This window comes from Onychostoma macrolepis, chromosome 08 (assembly GCF_012432095.1).
Source record: "Onychostoma macrolepis isolate SWU-2019 chromosome 08, ASM1243209v1, whole genome shotgun sequence".
Taxonomy (NCBI): Eukaryota; Metazoa; Chordata; class Actinopteri; order Cypriniformes; family Cyprinidae; genus Onychostoma; species Onychostoma macrolepis.
In genome coordinates this window covers 16,769,765-16,788,331 of record NC_081162.1, presented here as the reverse complement: position 1 = coordinate 16,788,331, position 18,567 = coordinate 16,769,765, and the positions used below count along the sequence as shown (strand labels likewise).

Below are 18,567 nucleotides of genomic sequence, written 5' to 3'. Positions count from 1 at the left end.
TAAGTGGCCCAAGCTTGGACTTTCTTTTATCAGATTTGATTAAATTCCTACTAAGTATCAACCAACACCATGATTTACTGTGGTTTACAGGCATGACACTATGCTTATACTATTTTTCTTACATGTACCTTGTTAGCACACGGTACTTTTATACTTATGAGACTCATAACACCATGGTTTTCCACAATACCTGTACATTTATCAAAATATGGTATTACCACATGGCTGATCGCCTTAAGTAAGTGTCTTTCTATATAAAAGTGCCCGTCTAATATCAGAGAACAAAGTTACAAAGTATGATCTGTGCCCTTGAGTAATGCACTTACCTATAATTCATGAAAAACAGACTTGTTAAATTTTATTAAAAAATAATAAATATTGTCAGACCTAATCAACAGCTTTTGATAAAAAAAGAAAAAAAAGAAACATGTTTACAGGTTCAAGACACGTTTCATAAAAGTAACAATAACATGGTCACAATGAAAGAGATTATGCTTTCTACTGTATATCAAGCTGTCCAGAAAGAACAAAAAAAGAGAGATGCAAATAACACTTAATGTACTCTGCACACTAATATTTTTTCTTTTGTTTAATCCAAAATTGTACCTAATCTAAATAAAAATAAAAAGAACAAGTATGATCACATTATAAGAATATGAATCTTGTAACAACATGAATCAAAAGGCACTTTCCATGGCAGTCTTTTCCAGCTGAGGGACAGAAGTGTGGATGTAACACTGACTGTTGAAAAATGCAGTCTATGGTAAGAATCCATCATCTTTCATGTTCAGATTCAGTGAATGGTCCTTTGATTGCTCAGTACTATAGTATTCTCCTTAAATGAGCCAATAAAACACGAAACAGCCAAACATCACCCAATGGCTCGCCCAGTTTAGCTCCGACCACTTTTGAATGGTGTGACTGGCCATGTAACCCTGTGTGGAAACAAAATACTGTGATAAAGCAATTCTAATTAATTGAATTGAATATATTTTTAGCAGTAGCTGACTATATATTACAATAAAACTGTATATATTTTTAAATTGCATATGCATATGAAAACGCTCACCTCCTCAGCATGCATGTTGTCCATTTCAGAGTCAAACAGTGATCCCAGATATGTCAGATGGAATATTGTCAATGCACTGAATAACATGTTAACACCATAAACCCACAGCGTCTACATCAGGGAAAAAAAAAAGACATCTCAATATAAAAAATATAACTAACAAATTTCTGTGAAAATCTGTGAACTACAGATCTCATACTGCACAAACCCAAAAATTTTTTTTATCATGAATATAGCTGATTCTACAGTGCTAGACAGATCACCTTCTTATTTTGGTGATGGCAGTCATTTGGGCAGCGCTTTGACAGTATACAAGCACTGAATATAGCTGCCAACCGCCTTCTCAGAACTGCAAGAGGAAACAAACAAAAACAGTATGTTGAGTCCTGTTAGCTAGGCCAGTGATATGACATCTATTATAGATGTTAGAATTTACTACCTACTGATGTGTGCCATGATGAATGTATGCATTAGTATTAATATATTTTCAGTTTTTTATTTTTATCAATGGCAAGCATGCATGAATAATCTAATAAACTAAAATTATTGTTTACCATGTTCAACATAAGTGATGAATCCCAAAGACAACAGCACGGCCCCCAGATGAAAGCTGAGACCCTGGCAAACAAAGCATAATTAATAAAAGAAAATATACTACCATTCCAAGGTTTGGGGTCAGATTTGTTTAAGAAATTAAAACTTTTATTCAGCAAGGATACATTAAATTGATGAAAATTTGCTGTAAATACATTCATAATGTTACAAAAGGTTTCTATTAAAAAGAAAATTCTATTAAAAAAATTCTAATAAAAAGACTTGAGCACCAAATCAGCATATTAGTATGATCTTGTGACACTGTAGCTTTGCCATGTCCTACATTAACCACCAGAGGTCTCTACTCAACTACAATCATTTGAATTAGGCATCCGTCGCTGATACTTGTCTTAGTTCAGTGGTAGATTACTGTTCTGTGATGTACTATATATTTACATAGTAATTGAAAACAAAAATCCCAAAATATTAAAAGATATTTTATTTGATTTCAGACTTTTTGCTCATTTCTGTCAGAATTAGCCCCAAAATCGCACCCATCTCATTCTCCAAAACCCACCCTCTTCAGACATGTCAGTGAACCCAAACAGATTCACATTTGCAATATGTTTTTGACTGGCTAAACAACCACCCTAACATGGACATTTTGATGCATGGATACATAAAAATACTTCCAGCTGCTATTCTGATATACTTATATTCCTAAAGGTCAAACTGGTAATACAGCATGAATGATTTTATCTTAGCTACACACTTACAGTTAAAACCTAACAAGCACAGCTACAACAGCTTACTAAGGTGACAAAGCATAAATTGCCAGGGTAGGCAGCTGTGATTGAATTATCTATCTACACCAGCTGTAGACAGCCGTTTAAATCTGGGTCATGGTGTTCTGAGATCAGAAACCATCTTTATCCAAGCCGTCATGTTACAGGGAAACTGTTTTCTGGATCAGGTGTTTTTTACCCTTACACAAACTCAAATCTGTTTAAACAGATGGAACCTGGTTCTGTGCCAACAAACCTTCGTAAAATGTTAATAACCAGAGGGCTGGAAATCATACTTACATGTAACAACGCACTGGCAGTGTAGGTCACCAAGATGGCGGGAAAAGTACCAAGTTTGAGTGCACTTTTAAAGACGTCTGTGTGTTAAAATGTACAGGGAACATTTATATGAATGCACAACATATATATATACACATCAATAACATATCACAAACCTGAATAAATATGCATACATGCGTTAAGCCACTTAGACATGGGCAGATTCCAAGAGGTAACAACTTCCACCATAGACCTCGGCAATTCCACATTCATAGGTTTAGCTACTGTAATATCCCTTTGAATGAGAAAATACGTCACAGTAGGTGTCAACAATGCTGTTATTTAACAACAAAAGAGAAAAAGAGAGAAAATGCATGAGTATGCACCATTTGATGTGGTCTTTGTGTTCAGAAAATCCAGCTCCAGCCATCACAGTGGTTGTTTCACTCAAGTAGCTGACAAAATAATTGCTGAAGTGGAAGGACACTGCATTTTCATAAGCATGAAGCCACCTGAGGACAAAAGGCCAATAAAAACAATATTAAACACAAAATGAAATAAACATAGAAGCTAGCCATTTAATTTCCTCTGGATATGGAATTCCATTGGGGGAAGAGCAGCTCACCTACGAGGAAGTCCGTCACCGTAGATGGGAATGAAGTATGGAAAGAGATAAGGAGCAATACAGTTGGAAATAACCAGGCACATCTGACTCCTCAGAAAGCTCAGAGCAATCTTTCCAAACCAGCCGACGTTCTGTAGGAGATAGTAGGATAGTTACTGTATAGCACGCTCTCTGCTGATGGAAACATGCTCAGAACAAATCAAGATTATCTTCTCTTCAAAAAGAAAAAACTATTATTTTTTCCATTTAACATTTAGCATGAAAAACACATTCAATTTGTTTTAATGTCAATATCTGCATATGCATATAAAGACACTTTCTGAAGACTGCTTTGAAACAATAAGGATTGGGAAAAGCGCTATATGAACACACTGGCTTGAGTTGAATGTGTTTTTGGACACAGAAGGTAAGTAACTACAATTTAGATTATATAGCACCACAAACAGTGTTTCCAAAGTACATCACATATATTTATACCATTTTAAAGTTTGGGCCAAGTGAGTTTTTGAAAGAAGTCTTACATAGGCTGCATTTATTAGCAAAAATAAATACAGTAAAACAATAAAAATATTATTTCAATTATTAAAGTAAAATAATATTTGTATTTATAATTTAAAATAACTGTTTTCTATTTTAATATATTTTAAAATGTAATTTTTCTAGTAACGGCAAAGCAAAATTTTTAGCATCATTACTCCAGTCTTCAGTGTTACATGATCCTTCAGAAATCATCCTAATATGCTGATTTGGTGATCAAGAAACTTTTCTTATTATTATCAATGTTGAAAACAGTAGCGCCGTTGCGCTTCGGGCGTCCCGTGTTCGAGTCCCGGCTCGCGGACCTTTCCCGATCCCGTCCCCCCTCTCTCTCTCCAACTTCGTTTCCTGTCTACCTACTGTCCTATCAAATAAAAAGGCAAAAACGCCAAAAACAAATCTTAAAATAAATAAATAAATAATAATAAAAAAAAAACATAAAATGTTACAAAACTGCCTGGAAGAGGAAGCGTGTCTATATCGTCCTAATGCATGGTGAGAAGGAGAGTTTGAGTGGCTAAAGAAAACAAAAACTGTCAAACAGCACCAACATCACCACATGTTGTTTGGGAGGGTTTCAAGAAAAATTCTCCTAGCTCATCCAAAAACAAACTCCAGCATATTCAGTTATCAGACACGACTGGAACTTCGAATGGGACTGGCTTCTATGATAAGATTAAACTAAAAAATGAGCTTTTTAGCAGCAAACACTCAAGATGGGTTTGGTGAACACAGGGATAAAAAGTACCCCATGTGTACAATGAAATATACTGCTGTATTTATGATGTTGTGGGCCTATATTTCTGCTGGAGGTCCTGGACATCTTGTTTAGACACATGGTATCATGGATTCTATCAAATACCAACAGATAAAAAAATCAATAAGTGACTGACTCTGTTAGAAATCTTATAATGGGCCATGTTTGGATCTTCCAACCGTACAATAATCCAAACACAAACCTCAAAAACAACACAAAAATGGGTCACTGAGCACAAAACCAAGCTTCTGCTGGCCATTCCAGTCCTCTGACCTGAACCCTATAGAAAATGAGTGGTGAACTGAAGAGAAGAAGCACCAACATGGAGCTGGGAATCTAAAGGGTCTGGAGTGATTCTGGATGAAGGAATGGTCTCTGATCTCTTGTCAGGTGTTCTCTAACCTCATCAGGCATTATAGGAGAAAACTCAAGAGCTGTTAAACTGGCAAATGGAGGTTAATTGTGGTCAATGTGTATTAGAGAAAAACATTTATTTCATAATGATATTTCCCCCCATTTTAAATTCTTATTATGCAATGAAAGGTTAGATTTTTATGAAATTATTAAATAAAAGATCAAAAGGATTAACAATGCAGATGAATTTTCACAGCCTTCTTTGATCATATTTACCAAGGGTGCCGATATTTTTGGCCATGACTGTATATTTCTGTTATCTAAATATATTGACTGTCATCTTTGAACAATTTAATGAATTCTTGCTGAATCACAGCATTAATAAATTTTTTTTTAAATTGTACTGACCCCAAACTTTTAAACGCTAGTCATATAAAATAAAGCATACATATAAATAAAATGTTCACATAATATATACAAAAAGAAGTGAAAATAACAAGCACAGAACTGAAATAACATTAAATAAGAATAAATAATTTATAATAAATGCAAAAATAAGACAATACAACTAGGAATAAAATATCATTGTATTTACCATTTTGCGTCCATTAATTGCATCTGTGTAGCGGGTGAAACTGATCCATGGCCCAAAGATGACAGTTCCCGCAAAGCAGAGGTATCCCATGAACTCCAGCGGGGAAGGAAAAGAGGACACAGCACCTCGATCAAGGTCAAAAGCCAGAGAGATGGCCTTCATGGCAACCACCATCTGAGAGCCTGGACACAACCGAAACAGTCCGTATAGGACATGTGACACCATAATGAGTGTCATTTGATGAAAATTATGCGACATGAAATAAAATACTTTGATAAAAACAAAAACTATAAAATATTAAAATGAATAATAATTCAGTGAAAACGCACCTCTCATCTTATGCCAGGTCTCTGCGTCTATCATGTGTAGCTCCCTGCAATAAAAATGAACAAAATGTGTGACCATGTGTGCATCCTAATGAGTTTTTCCAATTTGAACCAGTTTTCTATGTTCATTAGGCCCCATCTATAAAATGCAGTCTTGTGGAAGTGGATGACAGACCCCATCAGCATGTAAATGAGGATGACGACGGAAAGGAAGACTCCTCGGCTGCTGGAGTTTATGCTGAGAAGCAGGATGAGGTAGCAAAGGAGGCACAGGATAATCACCCACATCATGTGCAGCTCAAAGAACACGTACAACACGTACAGGCCACCCGCCAGCGAGCTCAGATGCTTCACATGACATGAGACACCTGTCAAAAAGAGAGACAGCATTAGCCTGCCGCATCAAGACTCAACAGATGGACCCATTCAGAAACATGAGTTGGATATAATAAGATCAAGTGGGAAGATTTTCGCTGCAATACACATAGCTGTGAAATAGATGACAAAAAGCATTGATGTTAGCCATAAAAGAACCAACAGGGCCATGTCCCCATCCTCTGGAGGAAGACTGTGTCAGTTAAACAGGTGTTTGAGAGCTGGTGTTGTGCATGATGGACTCACCTAGTCTACAGATGACCCGACACAGCAGGCAGACGAGCAGAAGCTGCCAGACCTGCTCTAAACCCTGCTGGGCGGTGGGCAGCACACAGCCCTCTGCTAGAGCCTGCAGGAACTCCACACGCCCAAAGGAATCCATTAGAATGTCCCTGGAATGCCGTTACACAGAGACAGGATCTAGAGAGGAAAAACAGAGCATTATTTTATTGTATGATTATTGGATAGGTTTATCACAGGGCTGAACAATAGGCACAGCCCGGGGCTAATGTGAGACTATTTCTGGCCAGTTGATTGAAATGTCACTGAAGCTAATCTGCCAGTGCTGGATTATCACAAAATCTTATATTTGTTCATTTCGAACGTGTTTTTATGCCTTGCAAAGTATGCATAAGGTTTTTGGCGATGCTGTGATTTTTGTTGCAAATGTGTTGATTTAAAATTTAGATTTTAAGGAATACATTTTTTTAATAGGCAACAGTTATTTTAAATTGTAATATTTCAAAACATTAGAGTTGTTTGATCAAATAATATATGCAGCCTCTGTTTGCATAAGAGACTTCATTAAAAAATCTTATGTTCTGGTACATAAATGCTTTGCAAAAATAAGATTTATTGACTTTTGTGCTGGGACCAGTAAAAATTCTGGCATAGGTTTGAATAGGTTAATTTATAAACCAGTCACTTAGGCTAATATATTGATTTTCCAGTAAAATTGTGTTGATGAATATATATAATAATTAATATTACTTATGTGACTTATTTACTTATTATTGAATATTGTATAAATGTAATATTATAATATTATTTATTTTTAATTTATTATTTAATTTATTATTTTGCTTCTAAGCTAATTCAAATTTAAAAAAAAAATTCTTGGCACATAAAAAAATTAAAAAAAACTTTTGGCAGTGAAAGTAAACATTGAACTACTGTAGTTCAATATTTGGGGATCTTCTTGCAAAACCTTGGTGTTCAGTCTATATGCTACATGTTATTGCTGGGACAAAAGCATTCTGGTATAATATTCTCCAGAGTCCTTCAAACCGGGCCAGACTGTGTTCATATAACTAGACCTTCATTCCTAAACAGAGGTTATATAATATGAGCCGTATGATATGAGCATGAGACAAGCTTTACCTCTACTACATCACTGACTATCTGATTTAAGGGTAGTTCGTTTTCTACAAGTTTTATCGTATATCATATGAATGGTGTTTGTTGTTGTATCTGCCTCTTATACACATATATAGCTATTGCATCGTGCAAAAAAAAAAAAAAAACCCTAATATTCATCATCAAGACTCATGAACTTGAGACCGAGTTCAAAGAGCTGTTGCATGATATGAAACCCAGCTACATTACGAAGGAACAGCTCACTGTTTCACTTCCACGCGATTCTTACCGATCTCCAGGAGCACACAAGTATGCTGCGCTACAACCGCACTCCCGGAAGTAGGATGAGATTTTTCCAGTGAAATGTGTCGTCCTGCTCATCCAGGTGTCCTTTCCATTCCGTTAGCACGACCGTAAACATCTGTAAGACTCATCAGTGGAGAAACGCAACCGCTGTCGTGTAAATGAACATCCCGGAGTTCAACCAAACTTGACTCCAGCGTGCTGCGTTCACTTCCTCCGCAGAGCCGGTGGAGGTGCTGGAGTGCCTGTGATTTATGATGGGAATGCACTGATAATGCATTCAATGCCTTTTCCCTGTTTTCCTGTTTCATTTATGATCAAACCCATTCAAAAGTCATTTGCAGGTCTTGATTCCAATGGCGCTTCTTCTCTTATCTATTTCCACCCTGTTTTCCTCTGCATCCTAAAGATGAAATGACTCAGATTTCATGTATTATCTAGTCTAGTGGAATTGGATTGCTCATTGTTTTTGCTTATTGGAGAAAGTCATTTTATGTACTATATTGGGGAGGCTGGGGCTAGGGCTGTCTAAGGTTTGGAGTCCCCATTTTAGCAGTAGTTCTATGTTGGTTTCAAACACCTACATCAAAATTACTTCTAAAATAATGCTTTTGAATTTTTTAATTATATCCCATAAACTAACATTCCAATATCAACATATCTTTGTACTACTACAGTTTAAATAAATGTCAGCATGTCAGTTGTTTTAGTCTGTATTAATATGATGTATTGATTTTTTAAATTAATTTTTTTGTGGCCTATATAGTCGTAGTACCTAATAGCCTAAAGTAACATTTATAAGACTGCTTATTATATTATTACATTCTATTTTTCTGCTGCAGTCACAAAAGGTCAATGTGTGTTCAAGAAAGGTTTTTTTTTTTTTTTTTGTCAAAATTGACATTCAAAAACATACCCCCATCTAAAGGTAAACCAAAAAGGTGGAGGTGGGGTACACATTCTGTTTACACATACACACGTGGTCAGAATTGCTGGCACCCTTGGTAAATATGATCAAAGGCGGCTGTGGAAATAAATCTGCATTGTTAATCCTTTTGATCTAGTATTTAAAAAATTCACAAAAATCTAACCTTTCATTGGAGAATAAAAATTTTAAATGGGGGAAAATATCACTATGAAATAAATGTTTTGCTCTAATACACATTGGACACAATTAACGTCACCCTTTTATTCAATACTTTTTTGAAACCTCCATTTGCCAAAATAACAGCTCTGAGTTTTGAGTTTAATGCCTGATGAGGTTAGAGAACACCTGACAAGAGACAATACAACTATTCCTTCATCCAGAATCACTCCAGACCCTTTAGATTCCCAGCTCCATGTTGGTGCTTCTTCTCTTCAGTTCACCACTCATTTTCTATAGGGTTCAGGTCAGAGGACTGGAATGGCCAGCAGAAGCTTTGTTTTGTGCTCAGTGACCCATTTTTGTGTTGATTTTGAGGTTTGTTTTTGGATTATTGTCCGGTTGGAATTTCTAACAGATTTCTAACAGAGTCAGTCATTTTTTGATTTTTTATCTGTTGGTATTTGATAGAATCCATGATGCCATGTATCTAAACAAGATATCCAGGACCTCCAGCAGAAATATAGGCCCACAACATCAAAAATACAGCAGTATATTTCATTGTACACATGGGGTACTTTTTATCCCTGTGTTCACCAAACCCATCTTGAGTGTTTGCTGCTAAAAAGCTAAATTTTTAGTTACATCTAACCATAGAAGCCAGTCCCATTTGAAGTTCCAGTTGTGTCTGATAACTGAATATGCTGTAGATTGTTTTTTGGTGAAAGCATTTTCTTTTTTCTTGAAGCCCTCCCAAACAACATGTGGTGATGCAGGTGCTGTTTGATCATTTTTTAAAAGGTTTTCTGACCCCGAAACACTTTTTCTGCAATTCTCCATCTGTGATCCTTGAAGAGTCTTTGGCCACTCAAACTCTCCTTCTCACCGTGCATTAGGACGATATAGACACACGTCCTCTTCCAGGCAGATTCATAACATTTTCTGTTGATTGGAAATTCTTAATTATTGCCCTGATGGTGGAAATGGGAATCTAGCTCTAGCTCTTTTCTTAAAGCCACTTCACTAATTTGTGAAGCTCAATTATCTTTTGCTGCACATCAGAAATATAGGCTATTCTTTGGTTTTTCTCATTGTGAAGGATGATTAAGGGAATTTGGCCTTTGTTTTGTTTTCCCTCCTATTTATATTTCTGTGAAACAGGAAGCCATGGCTGGATAATTTCATGTTCATAATCAAGCTGGTGTGCTCAAAATTGTGAATATGAATAGGAATATATTTCAGATACATTTTACTCATAAGAATTTCTAGGGGTACCAATAATTGTGTCCAACATGTATTTGAGAAAAAACATTTATTTCATAATGATATTTCCCCCCATTTTAAATTCTTATTATCCAATGAAAGCTTAGATTTTTGTGATTTTGAAAAAATAAAAGATCAAAAGGATTAACAATGCACATTTATTTTTACAGCCGCCTTTGATCATATTTACCAAGGGTACCAACAATTCTGACCACGTGTGTAAGTAGGCCTATATAACATTACATTTTCAGTTCCGATTGTTTCAAAGTTACATCAGTCTGAACTGATATTTTCACGCAAGCGATAAATAGGTACTTGCAAACAGAAATCACGGTCGCCTGAGGACGTAACAATAGCAACAGCTGGTTCACGTGGTATCCAAAAAAGAAAAGAAAATGTATGTATTACCATATTTATTAATTGGCTACATTTAGCTATTATTATTAGTATCACTAAATATAGTTTTTGGTGGGGTATTTTCTAATAAAAACTGCTGTAAAAAGTCGACCTGAAAATGATTAATTCACACAATGAAAGCAAACAGGCTAGAGAAATGGCCTATAAAATAAAAGGATAGGCTATAAAATAAAGTTCTTTAAATAAATATACTGCAGGCGCTAAACAGAATAATATGCTTGTTCAGTCACGCACCATGTAATTCTTTTAAATCTTTTCACCGAGCAATTTCTTTGATCAATTATTTACACTCACACAATTAAAAGCATTTTTATGGTTTGTTGTTTTGAGGCGGTGTGTCTCCTGCTATGGTTGATTTAGGGTTGTACTGTGACTCTCACTGTGAGACACACAGTGACACTTGTTTCCATGGTAATTGTTCATATGACACTTGACAAGCTCAGTCTAAATTTAGTTCCTATATATGAGACTGCTGTCTCTCACTCACTGGAAACCTTTTGTAATTGTAAATGTCATTGGGTGCACTGTCAGTTGAAAGCAACGTCATAAAATGCAAAGATTCATGACAATTAGATTTTGATGAAAATCAGTTGGGTGGTTAGATGCAAGTCACGTAGGGATCAAATAGGCCTAATAGGCTAGTTGATTAAGTCATATGTGAATATAACTGAGGGAATTCAGATGGTGATCACGGCAGAATGCACAGGAACAATGAGAAGAAGATGGTGTGGTGCATTTCACTCACCTCAGAAAATAAAAATCTCTCCATAAATGCTGATGAGCAACGCCCCATAATCTATTTGTTATTCTGTCAATAAACAAACAATCAGAAAGAGCAGTCAAACCAAGTCAAGATATAGTTCTAATTGCACAAAATGATGAAGCAATTAGACACCAACTATACCCTCCAGCTGAGAAAGTGTAGTTACAGCTGCTGTGCGCTGGATGTCACACTTCTCACTGCAAAAGGCTTTGGCCTTTACAATGTTATCAGCTAGACGTCTTATTTTTTTAATGTGGAAAAATGTTTCCACTTTCATTTCCACTTGTATTTTTTATTTTTTTTGTTCTAGTTTTATTTTATTGCTTGGTATTTTCTTTTCTTTATAGTATATGTAGGCTAATTGGTTGGTGGTTTGTTAATTGGAATAATAATATTGTGGAATTTTATCTTGTGCCAGTTTGTAATCTGTGCATTTGTTATTCTGTGTAAAAAAGATAATAAATAGCCAATAAATAAAAAAACGAAAAAACTCTTGTGAAGTATGCAGGACTTTCTTCAATCATTTTTGTCTGCTTAAAATCCATCAGTTTACATTAAAGCATTGGTCTTGAACTCAGTTCCTCGAGGTCCACAGCTCTGTACAGTTTAACTCCAAAAACACAGTATGTTTTTACTTATTTTTCTACTTATACAGTGTTTGATCTGCGCATATTTCTCTCCTGATACAGACAAGACTATTTTTCACTGGAGAAAGCAATATTATAGAAGACTCCTCTTCTGGCTAAAACACCATCAGAATACCATTGAATACAGAGACTTCTATCATAATATTGCTAATGGTGTTTTAACCAGAAGCAACGTATTGAATTTAAAAACATCTTGGTAACACTTTACAATAAGGTTCATTAGTTAACTACATTAGTTAACATGAACTAATAATGAACTGCACTTATACAGCGTTTATTAATCTTTGTTAATGTTAATTTCAACATTTAATAATACATTATTAAAATCTTGTTAACATTAGGTAATGCACTGTGAACTAACATGAACTAACAGTGAACATCTGTATTTTTATTAACTAACGTTAGCGAAGATTAGTAAATACAGTAACAAATGTATTGCTCATGGTTAGTTCATGTTAGTTAATACATTAACTAATGAACCTTATTGTAAAGTGTTACCAACATCTTGATGAATTTGTTTATTACAAATATGTAGCTTTTCACTTCACAAGATGTTAATTGATGGACTGGAGTCATGTGGATTACTTGTGGATTATTGTGATGTTTTTATCAGCTGTTTGAACTCAAGTGAATCTGAAGTGACACAATGCTACATTTCTCCAAACCTGTTCCGATGAAGAAACAAACTCGTCTACATCTTGAGTGGCCCAAGGGTGACTAAATTTCAAGCAGATTTAAATTTTTTGGGTGAACTATTTCTTTAATCTGCAACTTTTAAATTCAGCTTGCCTGGACCAACTCTTTCCTTGCTGTTCTGCCGATATATACATCTGGGGAATTGAGCTAAGGTTCGTTTCCAGCAGCTAAACCCACGTACCCTTCCCCCACTATGACCCATATGAGACAGGTACAGGCCTTGATGAATTAGGCCCTGAATCGCAGCTCCATCCTAAACCTCCGCAATCTGGACTGCATGCGAGAGCCTAACGTGACGTGAATGACACATCAGCTGAGCAGAGTGAAAAATTAATTACATACCAATGTGTTTGCCAGCCAGTGGGACGAGTTTGCCTCATACAGATGTGAGATGGGAATGTATTGGGCATGCTGGGTAATTAAATGAACTGTGCTGTGCCGCCCTTGGAGGGAGGACGTTGCTTAAAGCCCTGGGGGTGGCCGACGGAGTTCTGCTTATTGCCTCTCTGCCCTCCAGAGAGACGAGAGGTGCCCTTATTTACGAGCAGTTTGGCTCAATAATAGAGGAGAGCTGGAATTGATCATATCTGTCTGGGTCAAAAGGTCTCTGTTGATTTGAGATGTAGCACACAAGTGATCCAACTTTGCTCTATAAATTTGTACAATACTGCAGAAAAGAAACCAATACACATGAAATCTGCATAAATTCTCATTAATTCTACAATATTTTAATTGCAAACTCACCTAATAATTGTGTTTAAATGGACAAAGCGTAATCCACAGGGAGACTAAACACTTTACGGATCAATCTGTCCCTAAAGAATATTAGGTTGAGCCACAAACCACAATTACACATTTGGTTCGCCACGTTCCTCCTCCCCCATTCTCCTCCATCCTCCCCCAATCCATTCTCCATCTTGTCCATTTCACATACCTCCAGGCTCCTACATGTATCCCATCCCCCCCCCCCCCCCCTCCCCCTAAAAACCGATGAGAGGAACAGATATTTTATATAAAGCAATGTGATTGTGTTGTGCTGATGAAGACTGGTCAATATCTACAAGCATCAAATTTAAGATTGTATCTGGTAGTTGAATGAATCTTCATATAGAATAATAACTTGTAAACTGTGATGTCTTTGTTGCAGGTTGTGATATGTTAAAGATCCTCTTCCTCTCCATCGACTGACCTCTCCCTTGGATATAAATCTTCAGCGGAGTTCTGCCACAGGCTTGAGTTATGTCTGCGCCTGCGTTTCTCATGGAGAAATAGTAAGAAATATTAACATGAGCGGCGAAAAATTCAGATGAATTGTGAGCATATTTATCTCTATATCACTTAATTCCAAGGCCAACCAGATCTTTCAGTTTTAGAATAAGTTTGAGCTGTGGGCCTTCTAATTATAAGTTCAGTTAAGCCACGTAACTATGAACTGAATGTGAAATCCAATCTATTTCACTTTTTTGCTTTGCTGGCTAAATTTATTGCAACTTAAATTGATAAACTCTTGTATGTTAACTGGAGTGTGCTTGCAGGAGATTTATCCTCAGGCTATTTTCTGGAGAATCTCCTCCCCCTCTGAGATAGAGAAAGGCTGAGTTTTCATTAAGATTGCTGTGGAATTTTCTTCACAACAGGGCTCCATATTTTCTCATTGCTGGAAGCATAATGAATTTACATGAGATTTGAATGAGTTAATGAATTTTCTCAACAACATCTCCCATGGGTTTGCGGGGACCCTGTGGATTCATGTATGACAACTGTGTATTTTATCACAACTCTTCATTAAGGATGTTGAGTTGTGAACCTTAACCTTCACAAGCTTTGTACAGAAACATACTTTACATATTGAAATGGAACATTCATGTTTTATTAAAACACTTCATTACCGATCAAAAGTTTGAAGTCAGTAAGATTAAAAAAAAAAAAAAAAAAAAAAAAAAAATTAACACTTTAATAAATTTTAAAAAAGACATTAAAAATATTTATATTATTTCTACTTCAAATGCTGTTTTAAACTTTCTATTCATCAAAGAATCTTGAAAAAAATGTATCAATGTTTCGACAAAAATATTGAGCAGCACAACTGTTTTCAGTATTGATAATAAGAAACGTTTCTTGATCACCAAATCAGTATATTACATTGATTTCTGAAGGATTATGTGACACTGAAAATGAACATAACAGGAATTTTGAAATATACTAAAATAGAAAGCAGTTATTTTAAATTGTAATATTTCACAACATTGCTGATTTTACAAGATTTTTTAAACAAATTAATATAGCATAACAGACCTGTTCCAAAAATACTGAAATAAGTTTAAACTTTTGAATGATAGTGTGTAAAACATTGCCATATTTCAAGAGCCAAACACATTAAAAAAACAATGTAATTGTTGTATTTAAATGTGTGGAATATTACATTTTAAATTCTGGCATTATTTATTCGCTCTCATTAAAACAAATTATATTGGTTGCTTCTTTAAAAGTATGATTTCTGAAGCCTAAAAGCCTCAGTTACCGAAGAAAGATCAGTACAGACCAGAAATAAAGTCATATGGGTTCTGAGCAACATGAGAGTGATCTGACAATGGTAGATTTTTCATTTTTGCCTGAACTATGCCTTTAATTATAGAGACAGAAACAGGTGCCTTCCCATCCTTGAGGCAGTAATCCATAACGCTGCACTCCTGAAGTGTGTAATTTCTCCTCTTCCGCTGCAGATCCCACCAACGCTGACCTCTTATCGTTGTCTCTCAGACTTCAATAACTGCTCCTGTACCATCTCTGTATTATTCTCTCTGTTGCTCTTCTGAAAGCACTGAGCTTGTTTGGCTTCTATAATTGCTTGTCAAATCTCTCACTATCTGAAGTCCTGTAACATGTCATTTATGGAGGGTCTCTGCGGTACACACACATCTCTCTGTCAACCTCTCTCTCTTTTCTTCTTCTTTCTACCTCTGGGCTTCCTTTTATTTGAGGCTTTCAGGCTTGCGAGATGCATGCTTTCCAAATGGCTCAGGTATAATTGTGAGAGATGTTAAATGGGAAAATGATCTCCCTAACAAGGCTCTTAGGAACCAGCTGGATATCTGAGCAAACGAGCAATTGAATTCAAAAGCAACATGTTGGCACATCACCTTTTTCCAACAGTTTACAGCAGGCTCTTCTCCAGAGAATTCTGACTGTTTTATTCATGATGTGGAGATCGAAATTCTGTAAAGGGTTCATAAACAGCAAAGGCGACCATAAAAACACCACAAGGTCACAGTGAGGGCAACAAACAAACAGAAAAGTTGCAAAGGCAGAGAGAACGAGAAAGTACCAGTAACAGATATGAAATCTGTTTCTCTATCTTTCCTTCCAGAGGTATAAATAAGTAATGAGCATATTGTTAAAATTCATGTTGCACTTTCATTCCCTCCAGTCACTCTCTCTCTTTCTCTTAGTATAATGCATGCTAATGTCGTGAGATCAGCCCATTGCATGTTATTCAAGGTGCAGAAAGAACTCATAGGATGTCACAGGGCGATATGATTGTGGCTGGCGTCGGGATACAGAATGCATACACAATAGCCAGCTTTCCCCTGAATGCATCTCCCTTCCTCCCCCACTTTCTTTGATTTTCGGCTGTTCATGTCCTTCACAACAAAATCATATTTATTGGATGAAAATAGAAAATATATTACATATTGAATTTGTAATCACTGTAGACTGACCTCAGTCACTCGGTTTCTCCTTATCTCCCCCATCTTTTTTTCCTGTCCTTTTTATCTTGCCATCTTTTATGCTTTGTCTTTGTGTTCCTAAATTGAATTGTTATACTATTAAATTTGAGTTTATGGTATTAAATGCAATTAGCCATAATAAATGTCAACTCAAGAAATACATAAAAAAAACTATCCTCTAGTGAGATTTTCATTGTCTGTATTGAAAAAAAAATAAAATAAATAAATATATATATATATATATATATATATAAAATATATAAATAAAATAAATATATATATATATATATATATATATATATATATATATAAAATATATAAAATATATATATGTATATACATACACATACAAAATATATATAATTGTATAAAATTATATATTGTTTGATTTTATTTATACAGCATACATATGACAACACTGAGCTCTGCATGTAGAGCTGTGAGGTGGATCTCAGTGTGAGATGTATTTCCATGTGAACTGATAAATGTCAGTCAACAGCATGTTATTTTGTTGTGTGTCAAAGGGCAGTGGAGTGTATTAAAATAAACCTACTTGTCTGATTCCCAAAGATGCACTGGACAGGTCTATCCTGTGTCAGCAAGGATAATCACAGCTGCCAGGTTTGTCTTCAAGACACAGAAGCATAGTCTAAGAGAAAGAACAGAGGAGGACAGTGACAATCCTTGTAATGGCAAATATACAATATTAAGAATCTTAATATATAAACAAAATGCATTACTAAAAACTACACTTAAAGCAGTTATATGAGTTTATTTAAATTCTATTCCATTTGATTCTACTTCCTTAAATTCTAATTCGATTTACAGTTCTGTATTCTGTTTGCTTCATCAATCCATATTCAGTTAAATTTAATTGGAATTTAAAAGGCATATTCAATTCATGTCTGAATGGTGCACAATCTGTGTACATACAGTCATGGCCAAAAATATCGGCACCCTTGGTAAATATGATCAAAGAAGGCTGTGAAAATTAATCTGAATTGTTAATCCTTTTGATCTTTTATTTAAAAAATTCACAAAAATCTAACCTTTCATTGGATAATAAGAATTTAAAATGGGGGGAAATATCATTATGAAATAAATGTTTTTCTCAAATACACATTGGCCACAATTAACGGCACCCTTTTATTCAATACTTTTTGAAATCTCCATTCGCCAGTTTAACAGCTCTAAATTTTCTCCTATAATGCCTGATAAGGTTAGAGAACACCTGACAAGAGATCAGAGACCATTCCTTCATTCAGAATCACTCCAGACCCTTTAGATTCCCAGCTGCATGTTGGTGCTTCTTCTCTTCAGTTCACCACTCATTTTCTATAGGGTTCAGGTCAGAAGACTGGAATGGCCAGCAGAAGCATGGTTTTGTGCTCAGTGACCCATTTTTGTGTTGTTTTTGAGGTTTGTGTTTGGATTATTGTACGGTTGGAAGATCCAACCATGGCCCATTATAAGATTTCTAACAGAGTCAGTCACTTATTGATTTTTTTATCTGTTGGTATTTGATAGAATCCATTGTACCATGTCCAGGACCTCCAGCAGAAATATAGGCCCACAACATCATAAATACAGCAGTATATTTCATTGTACACATGGGGTACATTTTATCCCTGTGTGCACCAAACCCATCTTGAGTGTTTGCTGCTAAAAAGCTAATTTTTTACTTTCATCTGATCATAGAAGCCAGTCCCATTTGAAGTTCCAGTCGTGTCTGATAACTGAATATGCTGGAGTTTGTTTTTGGATGAGCTAGGAGAATTTTTCTTGAAACCCTCCCAAACAACATGTGGTGATGTAGGTGCTGTTTGACCATTTTTTTAAAAATTTTCTGACCCCGAGACTCAACTATTTTCTGCAATTCTCCAGCTGTGGTCCTTGGAGAGTCTTTAGCCACTCAAACTCTCCTTCTCACCATGCATTAGGACGATATAGACACACGTCCTCTTCCAGACAGTTTCGTAACATTTTATGTTTTGGAAATTATTGTAAATGATTTTATGATTGGAAATTCTTAATTATTGCCCTGATGGTGGAAATGATAATTTTCACTGCTCTA

At 35.6% G+C, this 18,567-nt stretch overlaps 2 protein-coding genes across 7 annotated transcripts in view; both read right to left on the bottom strand.

The window, feature by feature from the left end:
• Nucleotides 1-29: 29 nt before the first annotated feature.
• porcnl (porcupine O-acyltransferase like) lies at nucleotides 30-8,157 on the bottom strand. The gene is made up of 13 exons (XM_058784759.1): nucleotides 7,882-8,157; nucleotides 6,483-6,656; nucleotides 6,037-6,229; nucleotides 5,865-5,908; nucleotides 5,536-5,717; nucleotides 3,293-3,423; nucleotides 3,054-3,179; nucleotides 2,862-2,962; nucleotides 2,689-2,765; nucleotides 1,624-1,687; nucleotides 1,333-1,418; nucleotides 1,070-1,180; nucleotides 30-935 (listed from the first exon to the last, which is right to left on the bottom strand). Exons 2-13 carry the CDS (start codon nucleotides 6,616-6,618, stop codon nucleotides 837-839), a joined length of 1,350 nt encoding a protein of 449 aa, XP_058640742.1. The 5' UTR covers nucleotides 6,619-6,656; nucleotides 7,882-8,157; the 3' UTR covers nucleotides 30-836.
• Nucleotides 8,158-13,819: 5,662 nt separating this feature from the next.
• Nucleotides 13,820-18,567, bottom strand: part of LOC131545256 (IQ motif and SEC7 domain-containing protein 2) — a 108,780-nt gene continuing 104,032 nt past the window's right edge. For 2 of the 6 annotated variants that reach the window (XR_009272377.1, XR_009272383.1), the window contains 3 exons: nucleotides 17,047-17,142; nucleotides 16,485-16,571; nucleotides 15,175-15,981 (listed from right to left, as the gene is read on the bottom strand). The gene's annotated coding sequence lies outside the window, so the exon portion shown is untranslated. Of the gene's footprint in view, nucleotides 14,015-15,170; nucleotides 15,982-16,484; nucleotides 16,572-17,046; nucleotides 17,143-18,567 lie in introns of those variants that run through there. The other 4 variants (XR_009272379.1, XR_009272378.1, XR_009272382.1 and 1 more) reach the window with 4 other exon arrangements.